Source organism: Pleurodeles waltl, chromosome 11 (assembly GCF_031143425.1).
Source record: "Pleurodeles waltl isolate 20211129_DDA chromosome 11, aPleWal1.hap1.20221129, whole genome shotgun sequence".
Lineage (NCBI taxonomy): Eukaryota > Metazoa > Chordata > Amphibia > Caudata > Salamandridae > Pleurodeles > Pleurodeles waltl.
This window is the reverse complement of record NC_090450.1, coordinates 955659105-955673245: the sequence shown is the minus strand read 5'-3', so window position 1 is coordinate 955673245 and position 14141 is coordinate 955659105. Positions and strand designations below refer to the sequence as shown.

The 14141-nt window shown below is 41.0% G+C and overlaps 1 protein-coding gene and 1 long non-coding RNA gene across 3 annotated transcripts in view; one reads left to right on the top strand and one right to left on the bottom strand.

Moving 5' to 3' along the window:
• LOC138266415 (uncharacterized) overlaps positions 1 to 3504 on the bottom strand; it is a 120830-nt gene extending 117326 nt beyond the window's left edge. For both annotated transcript variants that reach the window (XR_011199509.1, XR_011199510.1), the window contains exons 1-2: positions 3402 to 3504; positions 1635 to 1741 (exon numbers count right to left, since the gene is read on the bottom strand). This is a non-coding gene — a long non-coding RNA (uncharacterized lncRNA). The remainder of the gene's footprint in view (positions 1 to 1634; positions 1742 to 3401) is intronic.
• Positions 3475 to 14141, top strand: part of SMARCB1 (SWI/SNF related BAF chromatin remodeling complex subunit B1) — a 45376-nt gene continuing 34709 nt past the window's right edge. Inside the window, exons 1-3 of the mRNA XM_069215183.1 lie at positions 3475 to 3657; positions 10733 to 10853; positions 11234 to 11363. Coding sequence (XP_069071284.1) covers positions 3568 to 3657; positions 10733 to 10853; positions 11234 to 11363 — 341 coding nt within the window. The 5' untranslated portion in view covers positions 3475 to 3567. The remainder of the gene's footprint in view (positions 3658 to 10732; positions 10854 to 11233; positions 11364 to 14141) is intronic.

The following is a 14141-nucleotide window of genomic DNA, read 5'->3' as shown; positions in this document are numbered from 1 at the left end:
GGAGGCTCACCATTGTTAACAGTGCCAAGTCTCTGGGAGGCATCTTAGAAAAAAGACTCAACCTGCACTTTCATATCAGCACTGTGGCCAAAAATGCATGCTATCAACTACGTCTACTGTGGGGAATCTGCCACTACATCTCAGAAAAAGAGTTAAAATCTTTGGCTCATAAACTGGTGGTCTCCTGAAACCCATCTTAACCCCTGATATCAATACTGCACTCGGCAGTGTGCTTAGTCCACGGGGCCAAAACAAAGATCCTATTACACCTATGCTGATCAATTTCTGATGGCTGCCAATTGAAGCCAGTGATATTTACAAGACTGCTTGCACATCCATAAAGCCCTGCACACATATACTCATTACATAGCAGACAAACTCAAACTAACTGGCGGCTCCAGACTATTGTGAAACACCAAAGCAATGGTGCATGAACTCCTGTCCTTTAAAAAGGAATGGCTGATGGCTCTTTCGTTCTAGGGTAGTGCAATCAGAAAATGGAACTCACTACCTCCAACTTTGCGCACAACTAAAGCCCTGCCAAAGTCACTCATCAGGGGTTAAACTAACACATATTTGTCATTGTTGCCGCATTTCCACAATAAGTTATTTTGTCTCGCAATTCAGAGCTCCCCACCCCATATCTGCTTGAATTACTGTGCCTGTACAAATGATATGCAATCATTCACTTTGCATGGAGACTAACAGCTGTTAACAGGTCACAGACTCTTGTCTAGAGAAGAAGCTGTCAGTGTCCTGGGTCCCAATACATGGCACTTGTAAGTATGCAGTGAAAGAACTAAGGGCCAGATGTAGCAACTTACAAATTTGCGAGGTGCAAAGTGCGAGTCCATGAGACTCGCAATTTGCACCTCGCAAATTGGTATGCAGTACGGTGTCTCAGACACCGACTGCAACTCGCTATGGGGTCGCAATGACCCACCTCATGAATATTCATGAGGTGGGTCGCAAATTGCGGCCCCATAGCGAGTATAGGCACTCGCAAACATGGAGGCCTGCTGTCGTCAGCAGACCTCCATGTTCGTGACTGCTTTCAATAAAGCAGTTTTTTTTTTTTTTAAGTGTAGCCCGTTTTCCTTAAAGGAAAACGAGCTGCACTTAAAAAAAAAAACGAAACCTTTAGTTTCGGTATTTTTGCAGGGCAGGGAGTGGTCCCTGGGACCACTCCCTGCCCTGAAAAAATGTTTTTGGGTCCATTCACAAAGTGGAAGGGGTCCCATGGGGACCCCTTCCAATTTGCGAGTGGGTTACCATCCACTTGAAGTGGATGGTAACTGCGATACCATTTGCGACCGTGGTATTGCACACCACTCAGACTCGCAAATAGGAAGGGAACACCCCTTCCTATTTGCGATTCTGAAATGCATATTGCGAGTCGGTACCGACTCGCAATATGCACTTCTGCATTGGGAAACGCGTTTAGCGAGTCGCAAACGGCAATTTTTGCCGTTTGCGACTCGCTAAACGTTTCCTACATCTGGCCCTAAGAGTCTGACACAGTGACTTGGATGTTAACCCTCACCTCTGATTCAGGGCTGCTCTGCCTGAAGAGCCACAAAAAAACACACCTGTGACTAAAGCTACTCTCTGCACAGTATGTAACGGGCACCCACCATATATGCAGCACATAGGCAATGTCGTTTACTCCATTCCAACTTCCGTGTTCAGCAAGGAGCGCTTTTAAGGATGAAGGATGGCTCGGCTAAAGGATTTCAAGATGCTGGTCAAGAAAAAAAAATCAGAAACGTGGAAAATTAATTGTATGAACATTTGCAATGCTTTAAAATGTTTTTGGTTTCTGCATGGATTATTGGATAAAAAGTAAGACGTTTTGCATACCCGAGGCTTCATCTGTTTTTTCACAAACTGCAGTACTTAGTACTAACATTACTACTTAAACGTTTCATTGTTGTTATTTACAAGTGTCTGCTACATGGACAATTAATCCTGTGCAGACCTTGTCATTGTTGAAGGCGCTGTAGTAATTGTGTGGTATGCAAAACTAAGCTAATTTGTTTTGTGCTGAAAGGTCAAGAACATTATACTGTTTCAAAGTCTATATACAAGACTCGAGTATATACAGGAAGTTCTGCAATTTTAGTCATCGCCACTTGTATGTTGGAACCGGGAAGCCCATCCCTTGAACAAAAAACAATGCATAGTGTCCCATCGTAATCCACAAAGGGGTATATTTCTTATATTTATCTCATTACATGGACACAGCTGCTTAATTATACTTGCATTGAACTGTCACACAAAAGGTTCCCATGTTATTAAAATGTCACACAAATGCACACTGAAAACATAAAAATGTCACACGTAGCCAAACCCAAAACTTAGCGGGTATGCATCTACCTTGATGGCAACTTTCAAAACGTACCTGAAAGTCCTTCCCCTCCAACGATATTTTAATTAAGACACCGTAACTAACTCTTGGCACAGACTTCTGAACTAACAACGCTTTTACTGATGTGTATACTTCTGTACTTTCTGTCTTATGTAACGATCTACCACTTTGTATTTTTAATCTTTGTAATTTATAGATATATGTGTCTATCCTAAACCATTTGTAACTTCCATGCAACAAAATTTTTTTCTTGTAAAGCACTCGAGCACCTTGGAGTAATGTCTGCGCTATATAAATATGCTTAAATAAATAACCCCCACGCAGCAAACAGCTAAATGAACTGTGATGGTAAGAAAGATCTTAAACAAACCTGCAGATCTGTTTGTGCCTCTCTCACATCTCTTTAGCCATCACTTTGCTAACAGCCGCATCCCATAACACGACAGTCTCACCTTGGTGGTCATCGCACCTAGCTGGGCATCACACATGACAACTTTGCAATTAAACAGATACAACATACCTTTACCCACACACACACGCGGTGAAACACCCTACCCATGTAGGCAAGCGCTTCAGAGCCCCTCACAAAAGTAGTAAGCGCATATCAAATATTGCAAGGCAACACAATTGCTTTCGGGAGATGTGCCATCATGAAAATGGTTTGATCAATTCCTATCTCGCCTGAGTCGCCTCCCATATGAATAGCCCCAGAGGAAACCTTCTCGGAAGGAGCCAAAGTGTGTAGCAAACGTGGCGGCCATGTTGGATTAGAGTATGTTTCCTTAAAGAATACGTCACTAAAGGGTTATTTTGAAAACTATAGTAACACAACTGAAGAAAGAAAGAGATCCATCAGTGCATTATGTTTGCAATCGAAAGAGCGGGGTTTTAATACATTTTGGAACACATGCACTTTTTTACTTAATAAAAAAAGAGCACAGATAGGGATCTCAAATCGTTTGTACTATAAATATTGAAAAATACATAGAGATTGGTGATGCAAGCTAGTTGCCGCCAGCAAGCAGACTCTTACCTACTGCAATTATTTTAGGTTCGATTCACCTCCGCCTATTCTCGTGCACGAGCCCCTTCTGTTGCCCTTCGGCGCGTGGACTCTGCGCAGCGCATGCGCGGTGGCTGCGGATGGAGGCCGGCCGGGAGTGAAGAACGGGGCCTGGGAGCGTAGAGGGTCTGCCAGGATGATCATGGCGTTAAGCAAGACTTTCGGACAGAAGCCCGTTAAGTTTCAGCTGGAGGAGGGCGGAGACTTCTTCATGATCGGCTCTGAGGTGCGGGTGGGCCTGTCCCGCCACTGGGAACCCCGGAAAGGATAGGAAAGGAAGACAAAGGGTTCACCTTAGTTGGGTTAGTTAGGGCCTTCTGGGGTCCTTGGTGATGGGTGCGTTGTCAGCTGCACGGGGAAGAGAAACCTGAAGTGGGTACTTGGGTAAAGGGACCGGAGCTTAGAGAAGATACTCTTGTGTAGTGTAAGGCGAAGCATTGTGTGGGCCTTGGCAAGATGAAGAGCTTTTATGGGGAAGTAGGTAGGGATAGTGAGAATAAATTCTATGTTTGTGTAAGGGTAGTGTTGTTGTTGAACATGGGTACACACAAACATTTTCTCAGGGGCCACAAGGTATGCTCTTTAGTGTGGGAGGCATTAATGCTGCAAAGAGAGTGGCATTGAGGTTTTATTGGTGGGGGGATGAGAGGAGGTTAGGTGATCGTAGGGGAGGCAAATCATAGTGTGTGTTTGAGATATTTTGAGTGTTGCATTCCATGCTGTTTTCTAAATAAAGCCATAAGTCTTTAATAAGTCACAGATTTGACAGTGCTGCGTTTTGCTGTCTCTGAATAGCCATCCCTTTACTGCACCTTGGGGTAAGCCTTGAGAGAGTCAAGTGTAACAAGCATTTGCAATGCAACAGGTCTCGTGTTTGCTCATGTTAGAGCTGATAGCGTTTTAAACTCCTAAACCGACTTTTCACCTATCAGCAAAAGTGCATTTATGTACGTAACCTGACAAAGTGCAATTAACTGTGTAAAGCGCTTGACTCCTGCCAAGCGAAATCGCACTAGTAAAATAGAGACAAAGTAGTCCACGAGCTGGACAGAAAACAACGGGCCTCGCATGTTTTCTGTACTTGGTCGATGCGCTCGAGGAGGGCTAGCCACCAGAAAAGGCATGACGTGTGCATGCCTTCGACTTATGAAAGCAAGCGGATTTTAATAGGCAAGCCCACAAACCAATGAAAAACACTGATGTGATGTCGACAGGGCTCCGAGCCCTTTTCTAATAATTAAAGCGTCTCGCTGCGATACGCATGCGCATGCGACGCAGGCTCGACCCTAAAAAAGAAGTAAAATGATGATTCTATTGGAATGAAATAGAATTGCACAATGTAAAACCAAAAACCTAGTATAAGTCCCGGCATCCCCACTTGACTAAATTGTGTGATCCTAGGCAATTGTCTAATTTAATTTTGCTTCCTTTTTCTTCATTATGACTTATAGGAGCACCTTGAAATACATGAGTTTAGGATATACGCTGTCCAAAACCTTATTTTCTGTTTAGATTGACTAAACTATAATTTTGTACAACCTGGGCCACCCAGAGGGGTCAATGTGACAACTGACTTCCCTTTTAGTACTCAATTAGTATTGATTTCCAAGTGGGAGGAGGCATGAATGTTTATACATTCCTTTTTGAAAACAATCTGTTTTAGAAACAAATACTTCTACATGCTCTGATCTAATCTGATTTGCTAAGGTGAAACATGTATGCCTGTTGATTAAAATACACTTTTTTAATTCTGAAGAAATGGCATATTTTTGCACATTTGTTTCAAATTTCTTTAGCAATTATTGTGTTCTTAAATTTAAGTGGTGCAGGGCACCTTATTTGCTCCTTCTTTACTTTGGTTAACGTGTAAATAAACGCTTGCATGTTTATTTCACATTTTTCTGTTAGTGTTGTCTCAAGTAAACAACAGTCTAGTGCAGTCATTCAGGTGGGGGTCACATGTGAAGGTCAGGAGGGCTGCACTTTGAGAATCACTGCTGTAAAACATGAAGAAGAGACCCCATAGTCTGCTCATAAAGAGCGGAGCTCCACCATGGGTATGCAGAACACATCTTTCCATGGGGTATAAGGAACGGAGCCTTGTATGATATGTAAATAAGTTACCCTCCATGAAGCGGTTGGGCATAGTGAGGAAAGTGCTGTGATGAAAGGAGACTGGCAGGTAGGTGTATGCTGTATTACTATTGTTAAATGGCACTTATGTAGCACAATGTCTGCCATTATTACGGCACACTATAGAGTCCGATGAGTGGCGTGGACCATATGTTCTTGAAATGTGGGGTGTAGAAAGAGCCACGTGAAGGACACAGACAGTGGAGTGTTGTGATAGAAACAAAATCTTTGTGAGGTGCCTAGGGAGAGCCTTATGAGGCCATGCAGAAGAGATACCAGTAAGGGGCATGAGGGACACAACTCTGTAAGAGTAATTGTTGTATATACTGTGGGTGGAATGTTTCATTCCGCCAGCGGAATTTGGTGATTCTATGTTACTTTTGAAATACATCTGGCAATTTTTTTTTCCCACTAGCGTGCAGCAATGCAAACACATGGGAGATTTGATGTCCCCTTGTCATTTTCTAATGCAGGCATTCAGAGCGGCAGCAAAATCAACTGGAATGGCCATGTGCTCTTGCATGGTGCTGTTCACAATGATTTTTCAGTGCTTCTTGGGGTACTGGCCCTAAATTACAGTGCTACATGTATATTTCCACCCATTGGTGGACCTCTGCAGAATCTCGCAGAGTTTTTATGTAACTCTGCGAGCTCTGCCCACCCCTAGTATGTACCCTGGGAGCGCTTTGCCAAAAGGATTTATCAGCAATTGGAAAAGCAACCCACATGAAGTGTTTAGATATTGTAGCCATTTTATGTTGCTTGGTATTTGTATAGCTCAGCTTTGGCTCATTATTTGACCTTCTGACATTTGTTCTAGAGCAGAGGTTCTGAACCTGTGGTCCCTAGGGGTCTGCAAAGCCTCCTCAGGTGGTCCGCAACTGCTTAGAAACTTTAATATTAACAGGTTAGGTACCCAGTTTTCAGTAATGACTCAATGGGGGGTCCCCGAATTCCAATAATGATTCAGTGGGGGTCCCGGGTTCCAGTACTGATAAAGTGGGGGTCCACAGAAATCAAAAGGTTGGGAACCACTGTTGTAGAGTATTTTGTTATTGAACCAAGTTGGTTTGTGTCAGTAGCTTGGGGTGTGTAGAATAACCCCACAGCAGTGTTGTGGAGTGCTTTTCTTGCAATCTTCAATTGTAACCTGTTTGTCGTGGGTTTTCTCTGCATGTTTGCAATGGGTGTTTAGGTCATAAGGTCCTCCGCCTAAACTTTGTCAGCTGTAGCAGTGTTGTCATGTAGGAGTAATGGGTCTAATACCCTTCCAAATTACCTGTGTTGTTTGACTTTTTTGTGAGGGCTGTGTTTGTGGCTCTCCAGTTCATCATTGCGAATGTATTGTTCCTGCCGTAAAGTCTAATTTAAATAAGCCACCCTGGTTCTTGTTATTGTGTCTCCTTGTGTTGTAACATGTGTGCCCCTTTCTTGCACTGCTTCTGTCATTGGCTGCAGGTGTCCCTTTACTGTCTGATGTTTCATGGCCCATTGTCACTTAATCGTGCGAGCCCCCTTTTCCTGTGTCTCCCTTCCCCCTAGTTTGCCCTGTCCCCATAGAGGTTCTCTTTTCCCCCCAAGACATTCTTGGTTCCGTGTCCTTCCAGAGCCCTTATCCTTGAGACTGCTCTTCTCTGAATCTGGAATTGAAGGCTGGGACCAACAGAACAGACTTGTAGAGATAATGTGAGTGACTCAGTGAATGGAAGTGAGCATGAGAGGTTTGAGAAATAGGATGTTAGGGAGTGAAGAAGAGACAACTGTGAAACATATTAGGAAGGAAAAGATGGGAGATGTGCAAACTAGAGGTTGGGCACTGAGAGGTAATAAAGTGGTAGGTTTGGTGCTATAATGGGAGTTCTATATTAATGGGTTTATCTGAGACCTGTTTCTTTTAATTTAATTATTAAAGGTGATTATATAGCATGGACCTAGCCACACAGGCAAAGACGCGCATGGCACCAGAGATGGTGCCTAATAGATTAACAAAAACACTGACAGTAATCAGAGACAATAGCAATATTCGAGAGAAGGCACGATCTAGATAGATAGGTCTAATTTAAATAGGTGGGGTTTTAAAGTCTTTCAACGTGATAGACCAGTCCTAGCTTTTCTGATTACAAATTCTTGGGGCGAGGCAGGAAAATTCATGGTTTATTTTATCTTATGGGACTGTATGGCAGTACAAGAGGAGTGAGTTAATTTGCAGAACATTATAAGAACATGGAATGAGTGGGATTGTAAGACAACAGTGGTGGGCTAAATATTGCAAGACCAGGGTTGGGGTTGTGGGAAAACAGGGGGGTTGAGGGACAAACGATTTTACAGTGATAAATTATTGTGGTGAATGGCTGTTAAGTTGTATGTTTTTTAAACCATGGAGTTGGAGGGAGAACTTGAAGGTTTGTAAGCCTGTGGGTGAATGGAAGGACCGCCTCGAGGCAGTTAATGCGCTCCGAAAACCGTGCATCTAAACATCCAGGGCTAGGTTTGAGTTCAAGAACTGCTTTTAAAGTCATGATATACCATTTAAGAGACTTAGTTACTTTAGAGTGCAGCGCCATATTGAAGCACTAAACTCCATGGCTTAAATGTAACTTGCTCTGGATGTCCACCGAGGTTTTGTGCCTTACTTGGGGACTGGTGTTAACATGCAGAATAAAGTGAACAAATGTTTTTGCACCCTTTTGAATACGTTCTAGTATTTTTTTTAACGGTTTTGCCATCTGATGAAAGCTAGTATTCAAAACCCCCAGCAAAACGACACAGGGCAATCTGTGTTCGTCTCGCAAATGCGTTGAAAATGCGAACTCCTTTTTCTAGTATTTATTTGCTTAACTATTGGTGTCTTGTGTTTTGCTCTTCAGTGGTCATTAGTTTGATGCACCCGAAGATGGACTTAATGGTCTTTATGAACTGCAAACAAAAAGATATTCATACTATATGAAGGTTGACACACTTGTGCTTATATGAATCTTCGAGATGCCTAAAGCTGTCCAGTGTTTGTTTCAGGCTAGGCAAGTCCTTGATATCGGAGATGATTGACTTTGTGGATGTTTGAGATTGTTTCAGTGTGTAGAAGTATACAAGGTACGGTATGCAGAATATTAGAGCAGTTTGGAGTTAAATAGCCTGAAACATACTTCAGTTTAGACACCTCAAGAGGGATTTAGGAGACTTTAAAGTTTGTATATGTGGTATTTGTATGGTGCAAACATGGGTCAAATAGTCACCAAGTAATTGTAGGCCTAGGTGAGTTCTTAGAGTGGAAGTGGACTTTTACTTCATTGTGATGGGTCTTTCAATTGTCCTAAATTGGAGCAGGGTTGAGGTGTCCCCACAGGACACAGGGGTGTTGTTCCAGATGCTAGGTGTATATAAATGAAGATAAGCTTTTGACACCTTTTTATGTTTTACCCACCCCCACTGATTGTGCTCCAATTGTGAGTGTGCCTAGAACCACTGGAGGTGGTGAGCTTGTGAGCCAGATAAGGAGAGGTAATTGTCAGGATGGCCTTGTGGATGATGCAGCTATTTTTGGAGAGGATAGTGGCTGGCAAGAGGAATTAGTGATGTAAATTAGGGCAGGGTGATGTGGTCATATTTCTTCAAGTCCCTGATGAGTGGTTCTGCAACATGTAGGAAGCTCTTAAGAGGGGCATTTGTGGAGACCATAGAGCAGGGCGTTGCCACCATCAAGATGCAAGAGTATGAGGGTTTGAACAGCATTTCTAAAGTTGCTCTCTGGGAGACATTGTTTAATTTTCTTTAGTAGAGAGATTTAACAGGCCGTTTTAGTTTCTTTAGAGATGTTTTCATTGGGTGAGGTTAGTGTTGTGGGTAAATATGAAGTACTTGGCATTCAGGAAAAGTTGAGGATTAAATCCATCCAGGTTCATTGCATGGAGCCAAGTTTGGGCTAGTTCTCAGAAGATAATATTAATTCTGTTTTGGTGTGGGTGAGCTTCCGGTAAATGCTGGGCATCCACGTCTTGGTTAGGCGCAGACCTTGTTGGAGTGTTGATTGTTTGGAATAGTGGAATTTTCTGGGTGATATTCCACATATAGAGTACTTTGAGGGTTGGTGCAGACCTATGATGTTTCAGTAAGCTTATGTAGCCCATGACTATAACAGAATCATGGGCCACTTTTATTGCACGAATTTCCATGATTGAAGCACTTTCATAGCTCTTTTAAACCTGACTTGGTCTAAATAAAATGTAACAACAAGCTTTGGGCTTTGTAAAGCCCAGCTATTTTAAAAGTATTTAAACAGAAAAGCACAGTCTAGTTTCCTTCTAGGGTTAAGTAAGGCACTGTGTAAATAGCACTGTACAGTAACTTTGATTTTGCTCTGCTGTGCAAGTTGGAGGTGGCAACATTGTCGTTTTCGTTCAGCCTAATCTGTGGAAGTACTATTTAAGATTTGTCATGTTGTTCTGTTTGCCTTCCATTATGAGTTATGTGTTTTGACCTTTTTTTCTTTGAATTTGATAGCTTATAAAGTGTTTTATACCAGCAGGTGTCAAAGCGCTATTTAACCAAAGAGAACGGAGAGACAGCCAGACCTATTCGTCACTACAAGAGAAGAGGCAGATTTTCATATTCTTACAAAAGGCTTCATGAGAAGAAAGACCTGAGATATGGGTGGGAAGGGAGTTCCATGATCTGGCAACCGCTATGCAAAAAGAGCAACCACTCTAAGAATGTTATCCACTCTTGATTCAAATAGTTCTGTAATATCTTAGATGGTGCAGGAAGAAGAGAAATAGGGTGCAGCTTGTTCGTGTCTTCCAGGTCTCAGTGGGCTTCTTTTTGAGGGGCACCAAAATTGCCTCCTTCCAGGATTGAGGAAAGAGGTCTGTGAGAAGAATACGATTATAGACCTTTTAAAGAATGTCGGATAGCCAGCATTTGTATATTATTCCACAAGAAATACTACTTGTAGATTTTTGTTTTTTTTGTTTGATGGAATGGAGCATGATGATGTTTTGAACAATCACCGAATACAACATTGTAAAACTGCAATCATGGACTCATAAATTATTGGTTCTTTTATGTAAATTTCTGGGTCGTAATAGGTAGATGTTCTTGTATACTACCCCAACATTAGTTTGTGTTAAAAAAAAATTCCAGAGGTATAAATATCATTCTCATTTAATTTTCAGGTAGGAAACTACCTTCGCATGTTCCGTGGCTCCCTGTACAAACGTTATCCATCTCTGTGGAGAAGACTAGCGTCAGTGGAAGAAAGAAAAAAAATAGTAGCCTCATCACATGGTAAAAAATGTGAGTGGATATCTTCATATATCAACAAGCCTTCTTTTCTTTTTTTTGTGTGCTCAGCTGGCTAGACCCAACACTGTCACTCTCACATTTGCTAAAAAAAAACAGTGTTCATGTATTTTGCTGCTTTCTCAAATATGTTAGATGCTTCAACGAAATGTTGCTTAAATGTAACTTCTCTTAAGTATCAATCAAAAACTTCAGTTGGAAAGAATGAGTTATGTTTCCTGTACTGCCTGAATTATCTTTGGTAGAGACGCTCCAGGATTCAAAGATCATTAATGTTTTCTGCATGGTGAAGCTGTAATATACAGTATGCCAGTTTGACTCATGTGGATTTCCTAAGGGTGCATTATTAAGAGCTGTTTGATATGTCTGCACAGATCATGGTTATACTTCATTGGCCACCAGCGTCACTCTCTTGAAAGCATCTGAAGTCGAGGAGATCTTAGATGGGAATGATGAGAAATACAAAGCAGTGTCTATCAGCACTGAGCCACCAACCTACCTCAGGTAATCCTGTCCCATTTGGATGTGCCATTGTTGTAGTGTACCAAATCTGTCACTACATGTGAAGAATACACTTCTTACAGATTCATATTCATATCTCATCATATGTCTTTATTTTGGAGTTAAGATTCTTACTCGCTTCGTTTAGCAGCATGCCCAAGTTTAAACTGAATTATGTTTTCCGGAACACAATTAAGGATTCTGACTTAATCTATGCACAGGTATTCTCTCTTTTTGCACTTCTAAATCTCAATATTTAAGACACAGTTTCTTAAAAAAAAGGTCTTTCTGTTTTCAGAGCCCGAGCTAACATAATCCTGAAATCGTTGTGGCATGATTTAATGGGGCAACCACTTTGTTGCATTTTCTTTTTATTATCAAGGTTCACTACATTTATTAGTTAATTCACACCTGTAATTATGCCTAATTTTCAGTCTCTTTTTTACTGCTGTGCCTTGTTCAAGTTCATGAATGTTCAGTTGTCCACCTCCTGGATGGTTTGTTGATCCTTATCGATTTTAAACAATTTGTGCTAACTGATCCACTACAACATATTTGGGATTTTGATGTGAAAGCATCAATGAGAATTTTGGGGAATTAGGTTTCCTTTTTTTGACTCATCCTCTTGAAGCTATGCATTCTCAGTGTCCAGTAGATATCAATTAACCGAAACAACCTTTTGTTTTGTCTTCTTGATGACAGTGAGCTATTTTTAAAATCTGAAATGCACATGGTGCTTTCTTCTGCACTTTTATAATTTTAGATGAAATGATATACCCTCCAGAATTGTACAGTCTTATGTTTCATTTTGAGTGTGGCAAGGATCCTGTATGACAGGTTGGAGGGTAGTGTAAATTGATAGACTGGACTAAGATATTATTGTCTGTACTGATGTGGCTTAAAAAAAAAGAAACACTTTTTTTGAGGCCTGTGGTAAAAAAAAAAAAGTGTACGATTTTTAGGTGTGTGTGTGTGTCTGTACCAAAACGTTTTAGGGGGCTGTTATTATTTATTATAGATATAAAGTTTTAAAGTGACCATAATTACCCTTCTATTTGATGAATATTGAGTTGAAGCCAATTTGTAGTGGTGTTTGTGCTAGTCTTTTGTCTTTTATCCTCTTGATGAATTTGTGTTTAATGTATTCGTGGTGTACAGGGTTTCCCATCACTCATTTCGCAACTCCCCTCTGCCTTTCTGCCTTACACCTATTGTAGTTACTTAGTATTGAAAGATCTGGGGTCTCAGATTTGCAAATGCTGATGTATACAAGTAGCCCAGATACATGTGTGATACCCTTTGATCTCCATGCACAGTGTTTGTCTTTAGAATACTTTATATCATTTACAGCTTCCGTTTTTGTTGAACCTTACTGAACAAAGTGAATAGTCATTATCTTGTTATCTACAGGATGTCAGTACTGTATGTAGATTATGATTTGTATAAGAAGGTGAACTTCACAACTCTATTGATAAAAAGTCCATAACCATGGGTACATAACATAAACTGCTAACAAACTAAAACCCGCAATATGTTGTTTAATATCACAGCTATAGGCTCATTGTTGTGATAAAACTGATGACTAATCCTCATTCCTTTAGGAATGTGCATGCTAATAGTGTGTCTTAAAACCTTTAAAGTTGTAGGAACTATTAGTGGGTTTATTTCAACACTTTGGCTTATTATTGATAAAACGATTTTCTGTTAAGTAAGTGTAAACGTTTAACCTTTGGTTACAAGTCTGAATTACGTTTTATATTTTAGAATCCTGTCCAAAATACCACGATTTTTACCACTCATCGATGTCTAACTACACACAGATTCACTTCAGTCACTCTACAGCCTTTCCTTTAAAATCTATCTTTCTTTCTCACTGTCCTTTAATTTCTTCAGCATTTGGGTTTTAATTAAAGTGCAAAGCAAGGATTGGTAAAAGCCTTAGGGTTGGTGTTTGATCCTGCAAAAAATAATAAAAAGCCTGCTGCAGAGCAAATCGATTTGAAAGGATTGCTCTGTGTATACGATGCCTGGAAGAGCCAAATAATTAAATAAGTGATAAATGCAAAGTAATCCCTCCTACATGTCGTGGGAGGGGAAAGAATACATCCAAAGTACTGATCAGATATGTAGCTGAATGTTCCTGAGTCAAAGATGACAGTGGCCGAAGGGAGCTGAACCAAAGGCCCATAGAATATGAATAGATCACAGCATTAGCCATGAATGGCATAAGCATCAGGCATCGGACTTGAGGTTAAATTTTGGTTCCAACTCTGCCATCTCAGGAAAACAGTTGCTTAGGAGTTAAAGCGGCCAAGGAGCCTGCTTTAAGGAGCAATAGTTTTTGTGCAAACAGTGTTACGATCTCCAACTGAATGTAACTAAAGTTTCCTTGAATTCCCACTTCACATTCAGTTTGCCATTGTCCCTTCTATTCTTTGTACTTTGTGTCCTGTGCATTTAAGTCGAACTTTTCTTGTAGAAGCTCATTTGGGATGAGTCTTCGGGTTTTTGCTTGTACATTTTCTCTAGGATTTGAATATGCATTATTTTTATTTAGCTGCATTTATTTCTAGACTGCCCTTCTCCAAAATCTGGAATTGCTGCTTCGTTTCTTGTGCACTTAGTACTCTCCAGAATTGTTTATGATGTTAGGGTTCCTAATGAATCCGTATGTGAGCTTCACTAATGTAACCATTCTTCATGACGTAGACTTTTTTGTTTATTCAACTCCCCTTATTAACAAAATGTGCACCTGTCCTACCCATCCATGTAGCCCACCTT